Genomic DNA, 23,618 nt, shown 5'->3' with positions numbered 1-23,618 from the left:
TCTGTGCCAAATTTGGCGAATTTGCGAGAATCTGAACCAAAATATCCCCGGGGCCCCCGACTATGGTGCCATTACATGCTTTACACTGAATGCTGGATTATGGTTCTGCGTTAAATCGACACCGTGCGTGCGCCGCAGATTGCGCCGCAATGAGCACCCCACACCGCACGCCACGCTGTGCCTGACGTGCACCTCCCAAAAATTGTAATTACGCGTCAAGAGGTTGCAGACCCAACGCAGACCGAGAGGGCTGTGATTGGTTCGCTTGGTAGCAACGCATTTCCGGTTCCGGTTCGTGAAGCAGTCGTGAACTTTCAGCGCTCTTTTCTTCGTGTGTGTGTGATTTTTTTTGGTTGTGGATTTTTGCGCAATAGTTGTCCTTATCTCTTTGATTAACTGTGACCGGAAAAGTTGGATAAACCATTCAGGAAAAGAACGCAACCCCCTAGCGCTCGCGGGGGGGTATTGCACCGCGGCGAAATGGAGTGACAGAGAAGTCCGGAGGGTTCACGACGGCGTCACGGCAGCGGCGTGTGCTCTGCGTTGGTGTAGCGCAGAACCATAATCCAGGCTTGACGCAACAAACTAACGCAACAAAAAGTAAAGTGGATAGGTGTTAAAACAGCATCCTACATCATCCTTATTTAGTGTTGATGCTCATATTTATTTTTCTCCCCATTTCTTCTAGTTCCTTTAAGTAAATTTGAAACAAATTTACCAGCTACATAACCCAGTTTTGCTGTTTTATGTCATTTTATTGTAAGGTGGGTAAGGAAGTCACTACCATGCCTTGGTCATTTTTAGGGCTGTAATCAACCAAAGAAATTCTTGGTGAATGAATCCCTCAAATTTTGACTAAAATTAGACTTTTCTTTCCCCCTTTATCCTCCCTAGTCGTTGTCGATTTGCTATATATTAAAGGAGACCTATGATGACATCTAATACCTATTTTAAACAGGCCTTGAATGTCTTAAAAACAAGCTTTTGATTTGTTTTGCTAAATAAATTAGAAATTCAGCCTCTGAGCCATGTCTTTAGCATCCCATTCTCTAACCTCATTATCTATGCAGGATTCTGAGTGGGTGGGGAGGCTATGATAATGAGGCACTGTGCTGATTGGCTGCCTGAATGAGGCGATACACCGCTACGAAGAAATGGCGGAAGCTCCGGCTGGCAGAGTTGTTGTTGTTGTTCCGGCCAGAGTTAGCTGTGGGCGTGGTTTCACGCATCGGAGGCCAACCTATGTAAATCACTCCTGTCGTTACGTAACGACGAGGCGATTTACATAGGTTGGCAGGCTGAGGGGAGACCACTTAATATATGTTAAAGCAAGAGAAAACGTATTTTTCATAAAATCGCAATCGACCGATTGCAAATGCCCCTCCGGTTTTAATCAGAGTTCTTAAAATACTTCAAAGCAGGACCATCCGTTGATGCTTACAACAACAAACTGCAGCCAGGGGATGCATTCCCACATCTCAGATCCAGGTCTCCTAAAGCTGGGCATACACTGCGCGATATTTTAAATCGTTTGAGACTGCCCCATCTCACACTGCACGACTAGATCGCTGAGTTCAAAAGTTCACAGCCCACAATTTATGGTCTCACACTGTACGACCCGATGCTCTGATGCGACCCGTCTGCTCACACTATACGATCATAATCCTCCCGTCGGACCTCTGTGTACTGGAACTCGAGGCCGGTTCTGGGGCAGGGGTGGGCTGTGCCCACCCAAACGTGCGTCCTGCCCATCCAATCAAAGTTTATGGGGATCCTTTATTTTTTTATAATTTAATTTTTTTATATATATAAAAAAAAAAATCCCAAAATGTCTGTACCGTTTCTGATTGGGTGGGCACTGCGCATCATTTTTAGACACAACAATGAACGCATACCGCAAAAGTTGTGTCTCGGCGGAGGGACCCGACGTCCCAGCAAAATGAGCACAACAGATAAGCTCACACTAAAGGCTGATTTATGGCTCCGCGTTACACCAACGCAGAGCCTACGTCGTAGGTTACGCGGCGACCCGCCCCGTACAGAGCGGGTCGCCGCGTACCCTACGCCGTATGCGTATGGTTGGGCAGACGTGGGAAATGGTCTTTTTTTTTCTGCTATTAAAACATGATTTGTAATGTGAATTTGCAACACTTTAAACTACAAATAATAGTTTTTGACGTGACATCAGAGATTGCGCATGCTCTCTGCTAAAGGATGAGGCAAATCGGGTCGTAGCACGACCAGGATTTCAAACACGTTTGATTTTCTTGCGAGCACAGGATTTGTGATCGGGAGCTCATCGCGAGGTGTTAATCTCTCGTCGTTACCCCACGTATACTGCACGAGGCACGACCAACGATTGGGTCGAAATCCGCCCCGATCCAAAAAATAGTCGCACGACTGGAAAATCGGCTGAAAACAAGCCGATAATCGCACAGTGTCTGCCAGGCTTAAGGGGGCGTGGCAGTCTCTACAGAGCATCAACACTGAAAATGGTGTCGCCGGTATGGGAGTTTTACAATGTCTGAAAAGGACAACAAATTTGCAGTTTGCAAGGTGTGTGCAAAGGAGATATCCCCGAGGAGGAATGTTATAAAAGAATTTCAACACAAAAAAGCTGATAAGACATTTGAAAGTTTCTCACGCAAAGGAGTATATTGAGTTTTCAAAGTTGGTTGCCGCAGAGAAAGAAAAAGCGCGTGCAGCAACGCCGTTAACTCAGGTGAACGTAACTGACCTATAAACTACAGCGATAACAGCAAGAAAAATAAAGAACTACATCGTAAGGTAATGGATTCATATGCCTTGATCATCAACCGATTTTTGTTGTAGAAGACATCGGGTTAAAACGCATCATTAGTTGCTTGGATCCACAGTATGCGCTACCGAATGGTAAATATTTCACTGATGAATGCCGGATTTATACCAAACTATATACAGTCACATCCAAGCCCTTTATGCACAATCGTGTCAGTCGGCTTCACAAGTGACATCTGGATTCTAGTGCGAGTACCATGTGGATGCTGACTCTAACTAAATTAAAATGAGCTAAATAGTTGTGCTTCACTCACAAGAGTTTTGTGGGTCACACACGGCAGTTGCTATCGCTTAAGCTTTCGCAAAGCTTTCATAATTAATTTTTTATTCTAAGATTTAATTCCTTTTCGCACATGAAAACTAAGGTTAATTTACAACTTGTATCAACTCTAAGAGAGAGAAATGTCTACTGTTGTCTGTGTTGGGGCACTGCACATGTTGTGTTGCACGTAATTATTGCCACAAAAAGCTTAAGCTAGTAAGCTACACTTATTCTTTGTAAGCTGAGTCTAAGTTCACTCTACAGTGTGAAATATTGCACATTGCCTCAGCCTACAATAAAACTGTGGTCAATTTATGATACTTTCTCATCTCATAATTTTATACCTAATAATACAATGTCAATGTTGTGTACATAAGACAACAATATTGAAGAATTCATGGATTTCATGCTGTGATCGGCAATATCGGGATCGGCAGATACTGGTTTTGGTGATCGGCCATCAAAATCCTGATTGGTGCATCTATATTAATTACACACTACAGCGACTATCTTTTTCATGATTCAACCACTGTGTACAGTGCAAAAAGATGGTGTCGGTCAATTATTAAAACTAATAACTTTAAAACTTTAAACACTAAAACTTTAGTGTGTCAGAGTCGCTCCTGTAGTTTCTTGTGCTGGCCCCCCCTTCTCCTCCCTTTTCTCTCTTTTGTCCATGTTGCAGCATCCTTTGCCGGACACCGGAACCTGCAGGTGGTCGTGGGTGGCTTGTAGCTTGCATTACGGAGCACAAGTCTTTCCCCGACCCTGCACCCCAACCTGGGACTTGCTGATTGGGCCGGAGCTTCGGGAGCTGCGTGCTGGCCTGCGGTCCCCACCCCCGGTCATCCCGTTGCTGCTTCCACCTGCCTGCTGTGCTGTTGCCGTCCCTGACCCACCAGTCTGGCCCTCGGCAGGAGGGTCCCCCCTTTATGAGCCTGGTCCTGCTCAAGGTTTCTTCCCTCCTAAAGGGGAGTTTTTCCTTGCCACTGTTTGGCTTAAGGTTTTTCTCCCACCAGGGGAGTTTTTACCTGCCATTGTTTATGTAATAACTGCCCGGGGGTCATGTTCTGGGTATGGGTCTCTGTAAAGCGTCTAGAGACAACTCTGTTGTATTAGACGCTATATAAATAAAATTGAATTGAATTGAATTGAATAAACAATAATTATTAAAACAATTGTTTTATAGAAATAATATTCCTCTTATTTATTTCGACAGGCTGTAGTGTGTAGTTAATATAGATGCAGCGCCATCAACCAGCGTATGTCCAGAACCACAAAGGATGCTACATTGTTTGAACAAGTGGACACAAAGATGACCCGGCCAAAACCACTCTTGTTTCTTCTTCTTGTTTTGAAAACTACACCTGTCTGACGGCGTATAAATCTTGCAGATCTGGGACAATACGTCATTCTACACACCCACACAGGTTTAGTCTTGTTTCGCGGATAACGCCTCCCAACTCGCCTTCAGGCCCGAGGTGACAAATAACATGCCTTGCGTTTACATTACCAACGCACATTAAACATGCGCTCATCATCCAGCGAAATTAGCAGGATCCGATCTAAAAACGCCTGTTGATGCAGTCGAATGCTCGCTCACTCTCGTGTCACGTGACAACCCTATAATCGTTCATGTTGCAATTTCAAAATTGCATTTTAAGATATCACAACATTATCGCAAATGCGGCTGATGGTTCAGTCCTACAGCAAACGCGTGTCTCCAGATACGGTCCTTTTAAGAGGACCGTGTGTAAGTGTGCATGCGCAAGAGAGGTGAGTGGACGAGAGTGTGACGCTGTGTATGTGTGTTTGGGCAGCATGCTGATGTGTGGAGAAGTTGACCAGGAAGGTTTGGACAGCGTAACTAGATTCAGCTGCATGCACAGCATCAGTACAGTAAATAAAAACGCAGGGGCTCCTCCAGCTGAAAGTGTCTGGGTCTTCCTCACTAGCTGCTGTTGACTACGAGCGCTGATTGTCCCTGGAAAAAAGTGTGCTTTCGACAACGGTCGGCACACGTACAACATGATCCAAAAAGTTGTTAAATTCTCACACAATCATAGAATTGGGGAATGACATACATGACCAGTAACTCTTTTTTCCCACCTTTTGGTCTACCTCAGGAGATGGAAAAAAGGTGATCAGATTTTACGCCCTTCCAGAAAAGTGGCTCTTACTTACAGGCACCATGACCAGCGAAAGGGGGAAATGTTCTGCAAAGAAATTCCAGTATGTAAGCGCCTATAGAAAGCAGTACCATGAAGGGCAATTCAAAGAGTTTGTTCAACTACAAGCTGCAACAGCGAAGCCTTGTTAACCTCATCCCCTGAAACAAATCCTGATCCTGATACGTCTGTGTTGTAACTTCTGAATGGGGGGGGGGGGGGGGGGGGGGGGGGGGAAAGCCATGGGCTTTTATACTATCTTTATAGGTTTAACGTAAAGTTTTCACTGTTGGTTTAGCATATTGCACTGTTATATGATGCATTGTGTGATTAAAATAAAGATGACAAAATGATCACTGCCTGAATGTCCTAATATTTAGCAAAGAAACATTTTTCAAGTTGTTTGAAGACTTTGTTATGAAATGTTAATAACGGATAAAACAATGTGAAGTTTATTCTACCAAAATGTGTCCGTCTTATTCTATCTTGGCAAAGCCATTCATCCATTACTTTGAGTAAACCCGACACACACTTATGACCAATTATGTGAAGTATTTGGGAGAGGTAATTAATGACACAAATTCAGTACAAACACCCTAATTGGGAGGCTGCCCTTTCACAACTTTTGTTATTCTACAGGGCAGACATCAGTGGGTACTCCAAAACAGTGGAAACCTTCCTACCTAACTTCAGAGAAAAAGGTCAGACCAGCTGTTAAACTACATGACTTTCAACATCTACAGCCTGCAGATTTTCTTTTTTAATTTGGAAATGGTCTCTAGGTTTAAAGCCAAGTTTTCTGTTTTTCTTTTACCAGATTTGTTCAGTGTTTTGCATGTACACGTCATGCTTTGCTATGATTAAAAATTGTGGAAAGTATTTTTGGAAAGTAGCAGATGATAGTGCCGCTTTTCTGAGACAAAACACAATCTTATCTTTTTCCAGTGTGTTCAGTAAACCACTTGGTGTTGGAATTGTGCTGGTGGAGCTGAGCCTTCCCCATTTGGCTGGTGTAATAACAAAAGAGACAGAAGTTTGAAGGTGAGGAATCCTTTTTAATTGAAAATTAAGGTCCCAGACCAAATTTTGCAAGACTCTTGTTCCAAGTCCTGGTCCACAAGCATTGCAACGTATTAGCTATGAATGTAAAGTTGTAAAATTTCAAAGGCAGTGTTTGAAAACATGTTTTATTTTAGATACTTGGAAAAAGTAAGTAGGAAACAATTGTATTTATTTTTTATGTCTCTGGAAATGTTAAGTTTGAAGTACTTTTATTTATTTTTATTGGAAAATTTAGCAGTTTACTATTTTGCATAATATGTAAATAAACGTAAAATTTTCTTATAAAAGGAAACAAATTGGTTGTTTTTCTTAAGTGATCTGTCTTGTTTTCTATTGTAATTGGGTTTTAATTAAGCAAAAGTACGTTTTATCCGATTTCTTTCTCTTAATCAATGGAATATTCAATAGAATACTCGATTACCAAAATATTCGATAGCTGCAGCCCGACTTTGTATCTATACTGCATGATGCATGCTGTGATTAACAATGGCTTGAGTGATCTCATCAAGAGACATTTGTTACAGCAGAACTGGTGGATTGTCTACACCTGAGTTATAGACAGTTATTTCCATAAATCAATCTGTTAGAAATAAGAAACTTAAAATCAGTTGCAACAAAGTCTTACATGACTTGTTTAGTGGCTAATGTTGCACGTTTTCCTTGTGGCGTGGAGGGAATTAACTTACTGACTAACAACCTACTGACCTCCCACCCCAAATATAACAGGCTGACAAAATACAGTGAAAAGGACTCAATTTTGAATGCACGGCACAAGAAAATAAAAATGAACTTATGTTCATAGTGCCAGGGCTTGCCAAGTGCCACTGTGCATTTTTTTTTTGAGGCAAGCACATTTTTATAGTAGAATAGACATTTTATGTCAGGTCTTTAATTCATTTTGGAAATATTACACAGTAAACAGTGACTTACTGGGCTTAATCGATACAGTTACATCTCTCAAAGGCTCTCAAAAGACATACTCATGAACATAATAAAACATCTCAGGAATTTCCCGCCAAAAGGATAAATGTTAAATTTCCAAGCATGAATGATGTTAAATGAATAATGATAGTTATAATCCATGTCAAGATTTACAGATAAGTTATTTTCTATTAATTGACCATTTAAATTGGCCAATGCATGCTAAATATCAGGAGAAAGCATACATGCCAAACCTGGTAACCATGACCATTGTAAACAATTGATACCTACCTTCAAAGTTAAACCAATAAAATGATAACAAAGCAGGCGCTTTTCCTAATTAAATAACATATTTATACAAAATACATGCAATTTTCTATCATGGTTTTTCTTGCATTTGCAAGAGTGTGTGTCTTGAGCAAAATATGTGATGCAGTAAATAAGAAAGGGGATTTTAAATCTCAAAAACAAAAAAAAACCCACAGCCAAGTCAAATGGCATCCCACTGCTCCTAGTCTAACTAGTGATGGGTTAACAGCAGAAGACTCATTTCAGTGTTTCGTGAGATGTATACTGATGAATAATGATTATTTATATTTACAAGTCCCAATCACACAGGGAGTAGGTTTTGGGGGGTTCTGTGACTGTGGAAAGGAAATAAACCCATATCTTCGCTGTTTCATTTTTAAACACAAACTTGAGTACAACACAAATAAATAAATAAAAATCACTGATCCAGTTATCCAAACCACCAAAATGTCTGTAGCTGTATTATCACAGTTTATCTCGAATTGAATACCCATCTGCATTGGAAAGAGTTACCACCACTGACTAAACTTTGCATGATTATGAAGAAAACTTATAAGGGTGGACAAGGGGACGGTAATGGCTTTTATTTATCTAGTTTCTATGTCCAACTTTTGGAAATTGACAGCGTTCAGAGCCAAGCACAGGTCTTTTTTTGCTCGCAAACACACGAGCACAACTGACAATAACGGTTAATTGAAACTAGACTGTACACCATCAGAAAAATGTAATGGTATAATGTCCTGCTTAATTTTTTTTTAAACTGTCCTGTAATAGTGTAGTAATGTTGGTACATTGTTGCGTTATACGTCTTGCAGATGGGATGGGCTGCACAGCTGCATCAAAGTGCTTTAACAAGACAAGTAAGAGATTAGTCTAGGGTTGGCACCTTTCAGAAATGGAAATAAGGGACACCCCAATTTCAGCAGTGCAGGCGCCAAAAAAAGGTACATCTCCAAAACTTCTAAAATACATAGAAACGTGTTTATTTTATATGAAAAACAAAATGCTTTGACTTAAAGTTCAAAGTGCTTTAATAGCATTTAACTTGCATGACTGTACAGACAGCCAACCATATAGCAACTGAAATAGCCTCCTATGCTGTGTATGTCCACATCAGCCCAGATGTAGAATATAGACTACAGGTGAAGAATATGGCGTAAAAGTTAATTAATTTCAATAATTCAACTTAAAAGGTGAAACTAAGATATTACATATTCTCATTACATGCAAAGCTAGATATGTTAAACCTTTATTTGTTATAATTTTGATGATTGAATTGTTTATTGATTTCATAAAATATTCAAATTTTTTGAGATTTTTTTATTTGGGGTTTTCATAAACTGTGAGCCATTATCACCGAAATTATAACAAATAAAGGCTTGAAATATCTCACTTTACATGTAGTGGGAAATAATATATTTGTTTCACCTTAAGTTGAATTTACTGAAACGAATGACGTTTTGCAATATATTCTAAATTTTCCGACCTTCACCTGTATATATCATGACATCAATAAATAAGAGCATAATATGTGTCTATATTGGTTCAAAACAGAACGCAACTTTTAATTCCCAATTACGTAACAATTCCGTATTTTAAGGGACGGGTGGCAAACCTAGTTACCGACTGGAAAATAAATGAACAACAATAATTTGAATAATAACAATTAAAAACAAACCAAACCTACAAACTACAGTGAAAACAACATAGCTATTGGGGGGAAAAAGTAAATCGACATGACATGATAACTTCAAATTGTGTTGCATGTGCTGATAAACGGCCTTTATAGACAAATTAAGCAGGCATGGGTAGGGTTGCCACCCGTCCCTTAAAATACGGAATCTTTGCGTAATTGGGAATTAAAAGTTACGTTCCGTATTGAACCAATACAAACATATATTACGGTATGCTCTTTTTTTATTGATGTCATAATATAAGCTACAGGTGAAGGTCGGAAAATTTGAATATATTGCAAAACTTCATTCGTAGTAAATTTAACTTATTATTTCCCACTAAATCAAAGTGAGATATTTCAAGCCTTTATTTGTTATAATTTTGGTGATAATGGCTCACAGTTTATGAAAACCACAGATAAAAAAATCTCAAAAAATTTGAATATTTTATGAAATCAATAAACATTCATCAAAATTATAACAAATAAAGGTTTAACATATCTTGCTTTGCATGTAATGAGACTATGTAATGTAATAGTTTTGCCTTTTAAGTTGAATTTTCCCACCTTCAGCTGTAGGCTATATTTATATTTACCTGCATACAGAACATCTGGGCTGATGTGGACATATATAGAATAGGAGGCTATTTCACTTGCTAGTATGGTCGGCTGTCTGTACAGTTGTGCAAGTTCAATGTAATTAAAGCACTTTATTAGACTTTAAATCCAAGCATTTTATTTTTTCATATAAATCAAATACATTTCTATGCAGTTTAGAAGTTTTGGGGATGTCCCTTTTTTTTTGGAGTGTCTCTTATTTCTATTTCTGAAAGGTGGCAACCCTATGTACGCCATCAGAAAATGCAATGGTATAATGTCCTGCTTAATTTTTTAAACTGTCCTGTTACTGTAATAGTGAGGTAATGTTGGTACATTGTTGCGTTATAAGTCTTGCAGATGGGATGGGCTGCATCAAAGTGCATTAACAAGACAAGTACGAGAGTAGATGCAGTTACCGACTGGAAAACAAATGAAATAACAATAATTTGAATAACAACAATTAAAAACAAACCAAACCTACACTCAAAACAGCATAGCTATTGGGGAAAAAGTAAACCGACATGACGTGATAACTTCAAATTGTGTTGCATGTGCTTCTAAACGGCCTTTACAGGACTGTCTCAGAAAATTAGAATATTGTGATAAAGTTCTTTATTTTCTGTAATGCCATTAAAAAAACAAAAAGATCATAAATTCTGGATTCATTACAAATCAACTGAAATATTGTAAGCCTTTTATTATTTTAATATTGCTGATTATGCTTTACAGTTTAATATTAAGATTCCCAGAATATTCTAATTTTTTGAGATAGGATATTTGAGTTTTCTTAAGCTGTAAACCATGATTTATATTGTTCATTTCTGTTTATACATTTTATCTGTCATCGGTCATCCTACGTCACTTTTTGTAAAGACTCATATCCGGCACTTTTTAATCCTCATATTGTACATTTCTGTTTATACATTTTATTTTATTTTATCTCTTATTTTATCTCCATATATTTGTTTGCTTTTATATTTTTATTTTTACTGTATTGCACCAATCACCACAACAAATTCCTTGTGTGTGTTAACAAACTTGGCAATAAACCCCCTTTCTGATTCTGATGATCAGCAACATTAAAATAATAATAGTAGTAGTAGTAGTAGTGTTTATTTCGAATATGAATCATATAAAAAAAGAAAGAAAATAAGACAATCGTCTTAACATGAGACATAACAAAGTACATATTCGAAAGGGAGTGAGAAGAAGTAAAACTTATAAACTCTCACCCCCTCTCCTTAAATATGACTAGCTAACACATGCGAACATAACATTATGCAAACATAATAAAAAAATAAAATAAAATAAAAATAAAAAAACAAAAACAATCAAAACAAGACAATAAAAACATTGTAGCAACATAAGCTACTGACTAGTGTAAGAAAATAAGGATAAAAATAGATAAATGATAATAAAAAGCTTGCAATATTTCAGTTGATTTGTAATGAATCCAGAATGTATGACATTTTTGTTTTTGTAATTGCATTACAGAAAATCACAATATTCTAATTTTCTGAGACAGTCCTGTATAAACACATTAAAACAGGCATGTGTAGAATAAAACCAGCAGTTAAGGCTGATTTATGGTTCTGCGTTACACCGACGTAGAGCCTACGGCGTAGGGTACGCGTAGCGCTCTGCGTCGGTGTAACGCGGAACCATAAATCAGCCCATAGTGATACTGTTTGCATGTGCAGCTCGGGCCTTTACCTGGTCCATCCGCCGCTGACAGCGCAGGTGAGTTCAGCTTCGGCCGCTTGGAGCTCGGAGGACCCACTTCCAGCAGGTTCTCAGCCATAGCCGCTTTATGTTTTAACGGTGACTTATCTTCCAAACAAAGACGTTATTCTTCCCCCTGCCCTAAAGCTGTCCCGGTCAGCAGCACATTAGCGGGCTGTGTAGCTGCTAACGTGGCTAACTAACTAGCTCCCAGAAGAGAGAGTCGGGTTTCAAAAGAGAGTCAACAGCGCCCCGCTCCGCCACCGCCACTCACCCCATGATAATCCAACACCCAACACCCACATCGTTACTAAATAACCCCCCGGAAAATGCTCCCCCATGTAACTAATCACACTCCAGCTCGACAGTCCGGGTGTATTTGTGTGGATTGAGTGATTCCTGCAGGAGAAACGAGCTCCAATCCTACATGTCCAAAGTACCCATTTTGAGTGACGTCAAATTTCTTCATGCAAAAATCGCGCAAAGCTCCACAAAAAATGCACAATTGCACGAAAATGCAGTACGTCTCCCAAAAATGGCTTGTAAAGTCGCGGTTGTGCGGGTGTGGGTGAAAGCAGCGCTGCTCCCGGGCTGGATAATCGCCGCACTCCTGAAGGGGAAATCAGATATACGGAGCTATTCTGCCCGACGATCGCCCGGCCGGTTGGTCTTTTTTTTGCATAAAATGACTCCGAGGTGATTTTAAGCGTTCGTTTTCGACGGAAGGACGCTGTCACGTCCCGGTAAGGATGCTCGATTTCTACGTAAAAGCCAGTGTTGGAGCGAAATCCCAATTCCGAGCCACAACAAGATGGCGGCTGTTGATTCCTTCGATACAAAAAAGTTTTTTTTTTTCTTTTCCAGATCGACTATGGAGGGGGAGGGGTCGCTATCACGCCCTGCGTGGCAGCCCCGCACCCGGCCGCTGGGGGCGCTCACGCACCGCACATGGAAGGCTCCCGTTTCATTTTAATTTCTAACTGAATTGGATACTTATATTAGATGATAATAAGATATATATATATATATATATATATATATATATATATATATATATATATATATATATATATATATATATATATATAATTAGATACAATAAACACATTTATTTTTATAACCTTGTCTGCACATAATGGTTAATACCATGCTGGTTAGAGCCTAAAGCATATACATATATATATATATATATATATATATATATATATATATATATATATATATATATATATATTATATTAGATGCAATAATAGATACAATAATCACATTTAATTATATTCTTTTTACCTTGTCTGCACATATATTAATGGTTAATACCATGCTGGTAAGAACCTAAAGCATATATATGTGCATAATAATCACATTTATTATATACTAAAACTATTTCTACCATCAGTTGGAGAATAGTTTATGTCACACTATACAGGTGTTATATGAGTTCCATGATGATGGTGTTCAATATTAAAAAGGGCAAAAGGATTACCGGTAACTGTGCGTTTCATAATAATAATAATAACAACATTGGTAATATATATATATATGTATATATATATGTATGTATATATATATATACAGTACAGACCAAAAGTTTGGACACACCTCCTCATTCGAATAAATGGGGAAATGTGTCCAGACTTTTGGTCTGTACTGTAAATACACACACACACACACACACATACACACACACATATTTTTAATATTGACATTTTGATTATTCAATTGTATAATTATATATATATATATTAGTATACATACATATATTACCATTATTAAATGTGTACCGTATATATGTATATCTATAAACTTACTATTACTTTATAGTTTACAACACACTGTGATCGTTTGCTTGAAGATTTATTTTTTTCCATACTGAAAAAAAGGGGAATAAAATCATAATTCACACTCAAATAGACACACATTAAATCAATCTGACAATACAGGTCTCTGTTTCATTTTTTTTCTGGCAAAATCTGACACATGCACATGTATAAAAAAATATGTGACAAAGTAACTGCATATGTACAAACATTGAGTGCTTTGTGCAAATGTGTACAGATTATGATTGTGTGTTGATAAATGATACATGGATAATGTGCACAAAACATACATTATACATCTGATTCATGAACATAAAGCAATTAACATTTCATAGCAAACAACGTTAACTTTTGCACAGTGTAATCAAAATCATATATGGGTGGATTTTACTTGAAAACGACATGAAAAGTTGTGGAGCTGTCACCATTTAAATGAGTGATTATGTGATTTAATTTTACTGTAATAATTTGAACAAGTTCTGACAATATGTCCTTTGTGTTTATCTTATTTTTCTGTCACAAAACATTGCTTTAACAATCGAGATCAATAAAACATATTGTTGATTCACGTTGCTGTTTTTCCAGCTTTTTGTAAGTCGAGCACTCCCCTCCAAAGACACATTCCATCCACCAGAACAGAAACAAATCTCGTCATACACATATATCAGTTGATATAGTGGTGCTTATCATCTTAAACAAGCAACCGAAGCATGGCGATTTGAATTGCCCTCATATTGGGGAACCTGTTTCATGTTCAGGATAAATATAGGGAGAATGATATGGAAATTAAATAAAATAATAATTAATATAGTGTGGAATCCAAAAAGAAAAAAAGATGAGTGTCCTGGAAAAAAAGAGCCAACAGCTCACATCCAGAAGAGACCGCATAAACATCTCCCCCCTACTGTATCACAGATCACAGAGCCAGCAGTGTCATCTTTAAATTTTTATTTATCCATGTGTACAAATGTGTGCTACTGGAGAGGTTGTGTGCCTTTTAGTCTCTAGAGTTCCAACAATACCTCAGATGTACTATCGGTAATCTCCGTCAAAGTTGTGCAGCCACATGGCCTTAAACTCCCATTGAATTATCCAACAACATAAGGCAGAGCGGTAACTGACATTCGTATGTTTTTCTCTTAAGTTTGTGTGCTATGGTTCCTTAGGTCTGGCGAACACATGACAGCTGAAAATGTGCATTTCAAAAGTACAACAAAACATTTCAGAGGTAATGGTTTGGCCAGCAAAGAAAGTCTTGCTCAACAAATTCTGTCTCTCAAACTACGAAAGCTGCTGGAGACACTTCTTTGGATTTTTGTGTTTCTTTTTTGCTACAAGAGTGACATTACTTGTTACAATAATCACAGCTGAGACACACTGATTAAATAAATTCCAAATAAAAAGGCACTGGGTGTGAATGTTTGGAATGCACAGTGGCAGAAGAAAACAAAACAAAAATGATTTAATGGTATAGATGAGGCAGCTTGATAAATAGTGATAAATGGTTACCCATTCCTCTTGCCATTCCTTTATATTTACTTGTGGCCATATTTATCAAGAAATGATAGTCTGACCCAAAGGTCGACACCTTTCCAAAATATGTGGGGGTGAATTATAGTTGACGGATACGAAAAGTCAGATATTTTCTTTTTCCATTTCAAAATGCAAAAATGAGGCAGTATTATCAAAATAAGCGCTAACGAGTAACCAGGCTGAGTAATTCCCTTTTGCATCTTCTCTGATGTAATTTTTTTTTCTTTTTAGTAAAAGTAAGAACTCTCCTGCAGACATACAGTATACATAAACACAGTGCACAAGCAAGAAACATGTGCTTTCAGGAGAAAACAAAACATCAAGTGGGCAAAAGATCAAGGGAAGTTGTACAACGTGAATGTTATCACGTTGTTTCAGACGCTGGGAAGAAGCACAGAAGAAAAAACTGTAGATGGAATCTGTCAAATAGAAATCGTAGCCAACAATGCAGGAGCATCATTCTCTCAAACATACATTCATGATATATCCTCATTATGACAACAGCATGAGAAAAAAACCTAAGTAAAAAAAAAAAAAAAGTCATAATTTTAGGCACCACAAAACAATCAGCTAGTTCAGGTTGTACTACACCTATAAATCACTCAATTAAAGTGGCATGATAATGATACAGTAGAGGGCTTCTCTTCGGGAAGAGACGGTGAAAAGTTCAAACCCTTCGACAGCAAATCACACAGCTAGAGGCAGATAACACGAAGCATTTGAATACATTTATAGCAAATTGACTGTTTTATTTATTTATTTATTGATCAATATTCTTCTCCCTGGAACATTAATGAAATGACGGAGCTTTTTCATGCAGTAATGTGGAAACTATAGTTGATCTGTGCTTTTATACTGAAGCCACTGCATGTGGACCCCCCCCCCCCCCCTTTTGGTAAGAACTACACAGACTCACTTAAAGTTAAAACAAAATCATTTGAGTATCAAACTCTCACCCCACTTCAGCATTTAATGGTACTGTCTTTGTCATTATAATTAATGAAAAGACATCGACCAGCAATTAATACTGTCTAATGCCCAGCAGTGCTTGTATTTCCACATTCTGACGTGGCCTTTTATCAACAGCTTTATTATTCGATAACCAATAGTTGTAAAAAATCTATTACAAATGCAGAGTCGGGTCACGTGTTCCTTCCACCTTAAGTACACCAAGTCTATTATTGCCTCTTGAATTGTAGAAAGAGATGGTATTGCGCTGATTTAAAGGTTAACGTGTGACCCATGTGATGTTATGTCCCATCTCTATATGTCCAACTATTTCCCTGCTGTCTGATGTTGCAGCCCTTATGATATCAAACTCCCTTTTTTTAATTAACATGAGACATTTGCAAACTATTTGGATTTCTGGGGAGCAAAATGGATTGTCACATGGTGGACTAATACAATGTTGGTTAATATTTTTAAAATTATTATTGCAGTGCATTTACCCAGCTTACAACAATGTTAGATAAAGTAGGTTTGTAGTTTGGGACCACAATTTTCTGCCTAACCTAAACGTTTTGAAAACTTGCCTCCCCACATCTTTCAGAAGTAAACGTCACATACTCAAAAGATCTTGGTTCTACTTAAAGTATATTTAAAGTGCCTTTCTGCTTTATTGATGGTCTTATTTTTATCCTCCAGATTCATATTCCCTTATCTGATTTAGATTTTGCACTTTGGATTGCAAGAACTTGTGTTAACTTTTCTTATAAACCATTAAGACGGTAATAACTATCAATACAAGTGGTCGAAAAAAACACTGTGCAAGAGCTGTGCTTAAAATGTGCATTTAGCTGCTATGAAAACTAAATCTATGCAGCCTATTTTGTAGCATGTCCCTTTGAAAGTGAAATTCTGGTACAAATGAATACTGTTTTTAAGCCCTCACGTCAAAGCAGGATACATAAATTAACATTGCCTTATGTGATTCCCTTATTTATTTATTTTCCATAAATTCCTGCTCAGCCCATCATACTGCACTGGCACTATTTAGACATACACATACATATACATATATATATATATATACATATATATATATATATATATATATATATATATATATATATATATATATATATATATATATATATATACATATATATATATATATATATATATATATATATATATATATTTATATATATATATATATATAACAAATCTAGATCTTCCCTAAAGTAACATCAAGACTTTGATCAAGTTAAAACAATTGACATGGCACAACAGTTATGATTCATAAAGAAATACTTTCATTCAAAATAGAAGCATAGGGTAAGAAACCACAGCATCTTCTGTAGTTTACGATTGTTCAAACTTGTTCAGTATTCATATTTGTTCACTGTTGTAGTCCTGAAGGCACTTAATAACAAAATTATTTAGAAAACACATGAACAACAACACCAACAAATATTCCCTCTTTTAATCCTTTTCTCCATTTTAAACTGCTGTGCTCAGCACAGGTGTATGCCACGCCGACACTCAACCAACACCTCCGTGAAATACGCCAGTAGCCATTTCAAAGCCACTGAAGTGACCAGCTCCTGCTTACGCCCCAAATACATTTTACTAAAAGTAAAGGATATGGTGCCCACATCTGCAATCAGTCCTGGAGAGCCGACAGCTGAGGACAGAGGGTGGAGGAGGACGTGAGGGATCAGAGACGAGCATAAAACTCCTCATTAAGTCTTGAAAGCTCATTGGCCTCTTCCTCTTGATCCCCGTCCTCTTGAAGTGCGAGAGGAGCAGGCTGCACCGGGGCGGGAGTTTGCGCAGCGCTGGCTTGTGGGCCTGGCTCAGAGTGAAGAGCAGCGTGAACGTCTGTGTCAGGGGACTGTCCAGGTAAGGATGCAGCGTCCCTATATCCTTCATCTGTTACGTCCGTGCACTTGGCTGGGACAGGTTCAGGCCCCGCCCCCGGGGGCCTCACAGTGCTTTGGGGTTGAGGGGAGAATGTGGAAAGAGAGGTGGATGGAGGAGTGGAAGAAGGAGGAGGAGCCACTGCCTGGGCAACAGATACTGAAGTCTTATCGGCAGGTGATGCCATGGATAAAGGTCCAACTCCAGCTGCCAGCTCCGTCCCATCTTGGCTTGCACCTGTCCCACTTTTGGGGTAAAGAAAGGTCCTCATTTGGCCTTTACCCTTAACATTCACTGTGCCTCTGTAGTCAAACTCCAAACCCATGGCACTGAGCACAGCATGGCTTTCCTCGCTCACCTGCACCCGACACTCCATGCCGGTTGAGTCCATACGGCTGGCAATGTTGACCGTGTCCCCCCAGATGTCGTAGAGCAGCTTAGTGGTGCCAATCACCCCCGCTGTCAGGGGCCCGTGGTTAAATCCAATACGCAGCTTGAAGCCGAAGCCCAGCATGTTCTTGTTGAAATCATCCAGGACGCCCATCATCTCCAGGGCAAAGTTGAAAAGTGCCCTCAGGTGAGCATGCGGGGAATCATCATCCTCCTCAGCCAGCTGCTGGACGTTCAGTCCTGATGCTGCCATGTAGGTTGAGCCAATTGTCTTGATTTTTTCCACGCTTTTGAATTCAGGTTTCCGGAGGAGATCGTCAAAGTCTCCAATTAGCTCATTCAGGACACGATAGCATTCTTTCCCTCCTTCGTAGCTCTCTTCATAAAACTCACTGAAGTTAACGATGCTGGCAAAGATCACACCCACACTGTCGTGGTTCTTTGAGTAGCTCTGGGTCAGCTGGGAAAACAGGGAGGATGACATTTTACCATGTGTTTTACACTAAAAGCGAATTATACTTCAAGTATTGTGGATATACGATTCTGCATCCGGACAATCTCTCTGCAAATTAGTTCAAATTCATTCAACAGCTGAATGGATTAGATATATATTTTTTGTTTCAATGAAAAATAAAAAAAGGAAGAACCTTGAGCTGGTCAGCAACATGGATGGGGATTATGTTGCCCAGGAGCCACTCCGCCTGGTCTCGCATCGTCTGGATCTTGTAGCGGTGCTTGTCAGCCTCCACATTGCCATGGTAATGGAGACGATAGCTGACCTCAAACTCCCGATTGAGAAACCAGACCAGCAGGAGAATCAAGAAGAAGGCCAGGATGGCCTCTGGGACCAACAAAGTAAAGAGATGCTGAGGAAGATCCGTGCCGGGTCCTGAACCATCATTGCCTGGTGTGGAAACGTTGAGTCTGTGGGAGACAAGTGTGAGAATGAGATGGGAATAAGAGAAATGTGGGATAATTATCAGAGAGGGAGGAAGGCCTTAAGATGTGAGATTTGACACAGAATTCCTGCATTTGTTACTCATGAAATATGATTTTCATTTAAGTCTTGAACACGCTGAATAAACAGCTGGAGTCAGCACTAATGACTTCTCCATAACCCACTTGCAGCCAAGTGTAGCAGTTAAATAAGCATGCGTGTTTGCTCCTAAAGTCATGGAGAAAATGAAGAATATGAAGAATCTCTGCTGTTCCATCCTATAAGCTTCTTATTACTTCTTAAGAGATCACAGAGATAACAAAGTAAAATGGTAGGAGGTTTGAAAAAGAGTATAAGAGTAAGTCTTTGTTTATTTATCCAATATATATTTAAAAAACAAACAATGATAAAGTATAATTTTAATGCAGCAAAGCCAAAGAGGAATCCTCATCCAATCTGTGGAGCACAAAGTCTGGATATTTTGCACTGAATCCAAAACTAGAGAGACAGATAATTTATTTAATTATTTTCTTTTACTTTTTTTTCTTTAATTTGAAAATATAAACAATGACTCGAATAGATAACAAATGCTAAGGAGAATGACTGAAAAGGAAGAAAATTCAAGTTTAGGGAGTTGTTCAAAGTAGCTTCAGAAAACTATTTATCGAAGGTACTACAATAAAGGAGAGTTTGAGTTACTAAACTTAAACACACCGAAGCAATACCAGCTTCGAGTGAATGCTCAGTGTGTTCAATAAGGATGAACTGTTTCTGTTATTAGTTTAGTGAGATCGTGTTCAACTGTAAGCACCGGGGCTCTGCCTTCACTGAATGTAAAAGAATGGTGCAGCATAAAAAAAGAAGAAAAAAAATACATATCATTAAAAAGGAGCTGTACATTTAATCCAAAAAACACTGGGTGTTGTGACAGAAATTCCATGAACAGAAACTGTCACCGAAAGAAGAAAAGAAGTAAATGGTGTCACTTTTTCTGTTTATATAGTCATCCCTGTAGTGAACCAGTTAGCCATTGTGTCTGTGTCTCTCCTTTCTCCGTTATTCATTCTCTCTGTCTGTTCTCTCTTTTCCTGCTCTGCCCAGCTGGCCTCCGGCAGAAGCGGGTCCTGCTCAAGGTTTCTTCCCTCCTAAGGGGGAGTTTTTCCTTGCTACTGTTTGGCTTACGTTTTTTCTCCCACTAGGGGAGTTTTTTTTACCTGCCAGTGTTTATGTTATGTTTATGTAATAATTGCTCCGGGGTCCATGTTCTGGGTCTCTGGAAAGCACGTAGAGACAACTTCTGTTGTAATAGACGCTATATAAATAAAATTTAATTTAATTTAATTGAACTTTTCTTCACTTGTGCACTTAATTATAACTTAGTTGTGACGAACACACTTTGGATGAGTCATTTCCACCACGAGTGGCATTTAGCAGCTGTGACTGCTGGTGCACGCATAGAAGGATGGAGGACAGAGAACGAGCAGAACGAGGAGCAGACGGGCAAGAGGCTGAACAAAAGCCACGCTGAGCTGTGATTATGAAAAAATATAAAAGAGGGCTGTCGCTCCCATTGACCCCTTCAAATGTCATTCATCGATCAAGCTGCTCGGTTTCTATGGAGACACTCACCCATGAGCTGGCACACTGTTATTACTTGAGCTGAAAGAGATGAGAGTGATGTCAGTCGGGAGAAAGGCACGGTCACATATAGGCACATATGTAGGCAAGATGTATATATATAGGCAAGATGTGCACAATACTGAATTAGATACCTCTGCACCTGGAACAAGCAGAGGTATGTAATTCTGAACAAAGATGTTAGATTACTCATTAGAAATGTATTGTTATAATATTCAGCGACAATTCCCAATGTTTGTTTAATTAGAAGTGCAATCAATGAACGTATACTTGGAGGCCAAACTTTTCACTTGTGTACTGAAATGTGGAGGCCGTCCGAAATTGATTTCTCTACCACCTAAGAATATTATTCACATGCATTTGGTAAGTGTGTATGTGCAGATAATGTGCATCGTTACCTTAGCAAGGGACTGTACAACAATAGCAGCAGAGCGACCCCTGTAGTCGTGGCCAAAACTGAACGCATCCAAAAACTCAGCTGGCAGAAGTTACAATATTGAATGATAGCCAGGATGGTGGCACAGCACAGGAACATGGTCACCTGCAGGAAGAGAGGAAAAGAAAGATGATCTTTGAAGTTACATTGTCCAAAGAGAGGATCAATAGACAAGGCTTTCTGCAGCTTTAGTAAATCAGGATCACTTTTGCACTCTCATCTTAAACACTACGAAGTTAATAAAAAACGGTGGTAAAAAAAATTCCTCCCAAGCAGTAAAAAAGATGGCAAAGAAGAGAAAAAATTAAAACCATTTCTTTTCATATTTGCATGGAGAATGTGAAATCTCTTGCGATAAAAAATTGAAAAGCTCGGAGCGCTGATGGGAAAATAGGCACTATGATGTTTTACCAAGCCAAGGCTGCAGATATATTTGACTCCAATGTCTCTCTATCCAGTTTTTATACGTGGAAACAGAGCAACATCAAAAGATACTTAAAAACAGCTACTGTGAAGGAGCATCTCTGCACACCAGATATTAGTTTCACGAGAGACTGCTGACATTGAATTTGATGCCGTTGAATTGGTTGTTGCTACGCTACAAACAGAAACAACCAACTGCATTCATGAAGGTTTCAACCAATGCAACACCTCTTTGCTATGCTTCAAACGTTCCAATGCTTCAACTTATATTCATTTTTTTCTACTTTGCACTATTTAACATTTCTTGTGCTTCCATCTACATGTGAAGTCCTGTGAAGTCTTGTGGCCATATCTCACATATGGGCAAGACTACACTTTTAAGGACAAATATAGTTCCTCTTTTCTTTTTTTCTTTCTTTTTTAATTGAGTTCCTCTAATTTCAGCCTGAACATCCTTTGGAGGTCATGGCAGCTGTGGTAATGTGTCTATAGTGAGAAGTAGCACCGCAAGCAAGCAAGTTAAAGTTTAGATCATTCACCTCTTTGTCCAACTTCTGATTAGTGTTACTAAATACATCACATATGTTGAGGTTGTTACTAAGCAGAATGTGATTTTATTTATTGATTTATTCAAAGATTCTGAAGTGTTGAGATCTATAGGTGCTCACTCTGATAGTTATATTTTTTAAACTTTTTATCCCAATGCTTTCATGTACCTGGAGAGGAAGGGGGGTGCTTCGCGTTAGATGGGCCAAGACACAGATGGCAGGAAGGGACACCAACACGGCCCCGATCACGTGACGAGAGACCCAGCCAGAGACCACCAGGAGCAGGGTGCGGGTACAGCTCATCAGCTCCTTTATGTAGAAGGTCATGCTGTGGGACAGGAGGGGGGTGCAAAGCATTAGCATCATGACTTCAGTTATTTAAAACGCATTCTCCAGCACAAAAGCAGATATTAATTTTTTTTTTACCGTCACTACTTCAGCCCTTTTTCTACTCAGTATGGGAAAAGTTACATAAAACTTTTTTTAAGTTCTTAATTATGACATTGTTAAAACAACAATGTTGTCAATTATAAGCACAAACAACAAGATTTATTATCCATTTATGCTTGGCCGTAAGTGAGAAATAATTCATCTCTAAATACCCTCATTGTGCACTGATTAAACAAAGTAGAACTGCAAAACAGTTTTTAGCACTTTGAGGATTGCAAAATTCATGTTTTTTTTTTTTTTAGGTTTGGAACTGAAGCTGATACCGGTATGTCAAAGTGCCAGTTTTTCAGCCAGTGTTGTTGTTTCTCAAAAAACTGGACACAAGCCAGTGAGATCTGACTATTAATCCTCTGTGCGCCCGGGGGCCAAATAAAACATGAAACAACAGAAAATTATTTGTGCTGGTTTCAGTGGAGATTTTCAGGCAACACATTGGTCTATGAGTGTTTTTCAAATCATATAACACTGAGGCCCAAGATACTGATTCAGATACTGATACAGTAGCAGACGTCTTGATGGATGAGTATGGAGTGCTTTATATAGTATATATAAAGATGGAAATAACAACATAAATGTCAGAGCTATCACATCTTTACTCCCAGAAAAAAAAAAAAAGGCCTGCGCAACCTTTAATATTGTGGCGCTCTAACCGTCTTCAGAGTCAACCAGGCATAATTCAAAATTAGGCCTGTAGATAACAGGCATACACTCAGCATCGAACTAAGTGATGCTGATCAAAATCAGATAAAATGAGCCACAAAGAGTTTCCAGTAAGAAACAGCGATATCTGCTGAAAAGAACCACTCAGGAGAGGGATATAAAACGATGTGGAAGGAACTGAACGTAACGTGTTACACTTTCAACACCATCATCAAAAAGGGGGGAAAATGTGGCCGCGCAGACATTGCAAAGATCAGGATGACCCTCCAAAGTTGATGAAAGGGCTTTTCAACCAACTCAAAATCAGTGCTGGTGCTAGGCTGGCATTAGTGACAGTTCCAATCAGTTCTACAAAGAACTGGCTTGCTTGTCCACTGGCTGGGGAACACC

The 23,618-nt window shown here is 38.8% G+C and overlaps 2 protein-coding genes across 6 annotated transcripts in view; both read right to left on the bottom strand.

The window, feature by feature from the left end:
• Positions 1 to 12,378, bottom strand: part of crebbpa (CREB binding protein a) — a 76,749-nt gene extending 64,371 nt beyond the window's left edge. For all 4 annotated transcript variants that reach the window (XM_061721359.1, XM_061721367.1, XM_061721388.1 and 1 more), the window contains exon 1: positions 11,525 to 12,378. In XM_061721359.1, coding sequence (XP_061577343.1) covers positions 11,525 to 11,612 — 88 coding nt within the window. In that variant the 5' untranslated portion in view covers positions 11,613 to 12,378. The remainder of the gene's footprint in view (positions 1 to 11,524) is intronic.
• A 994-nt stretch (positions 12,379 to 13,372) lies between these two features.
• Positions 13,373 to 23,618, bottom strand: part of adcy9 (adenylate cyclase 9) — a 46,611-nt gene continuing 36,365 nt past the window's right edge. For both annotated transcript variants that reach the window (XM_061721340.1, XM_061721345.1), the window contains 5 exons: positions 22,287 to 22,446; positions 21,110 to 21,252; positions 20,703 to 20,732; positions 18,784 to 19,060; positions 13,373 to 18,596 (listed from right to left, as the gene is read on the bottom strand). In XM_061721340.1, the coding sequence (XP_061577324.1) occupies positions 17,544 to 18,596; positions 18,784 to 19,060; positions 20,703 to 20,732; positions 21,110 to 21,252; positions 22,287 to 22,446 (1,663 nt within the window). In that variant the 3' untranslated portion in view covers positions 13,373 to 17,543. The remainder of the gene's footprint in view (positions 18,597 to 18,783; positions 19,061 to 20,702; positions 20,733 to 21,109; positions 21,253 to 22,286; positions 22,447 to 23,618) is intronic.

The sequence above is a fragment of the Cololabis saira genome, chromosome 1, assembly GCF_033807715.1.
Source record: "Cololabis saira isolate AMF1-May2022 chromosome 1, fColSai1.1, whole genome shotgun sequence".
Classification (NCBI taxonomy): Eukaryota; Metazoa; Chordata; class Actinopteri; order Beloniformes; family Belonidae; genus Cololabis; species Cololabis saira.
The sequence above is the reverse complement of the archived record's forward strand: the minus strand, read 5'-3'. Positions and strand labels throughout refer to the sequence as shown.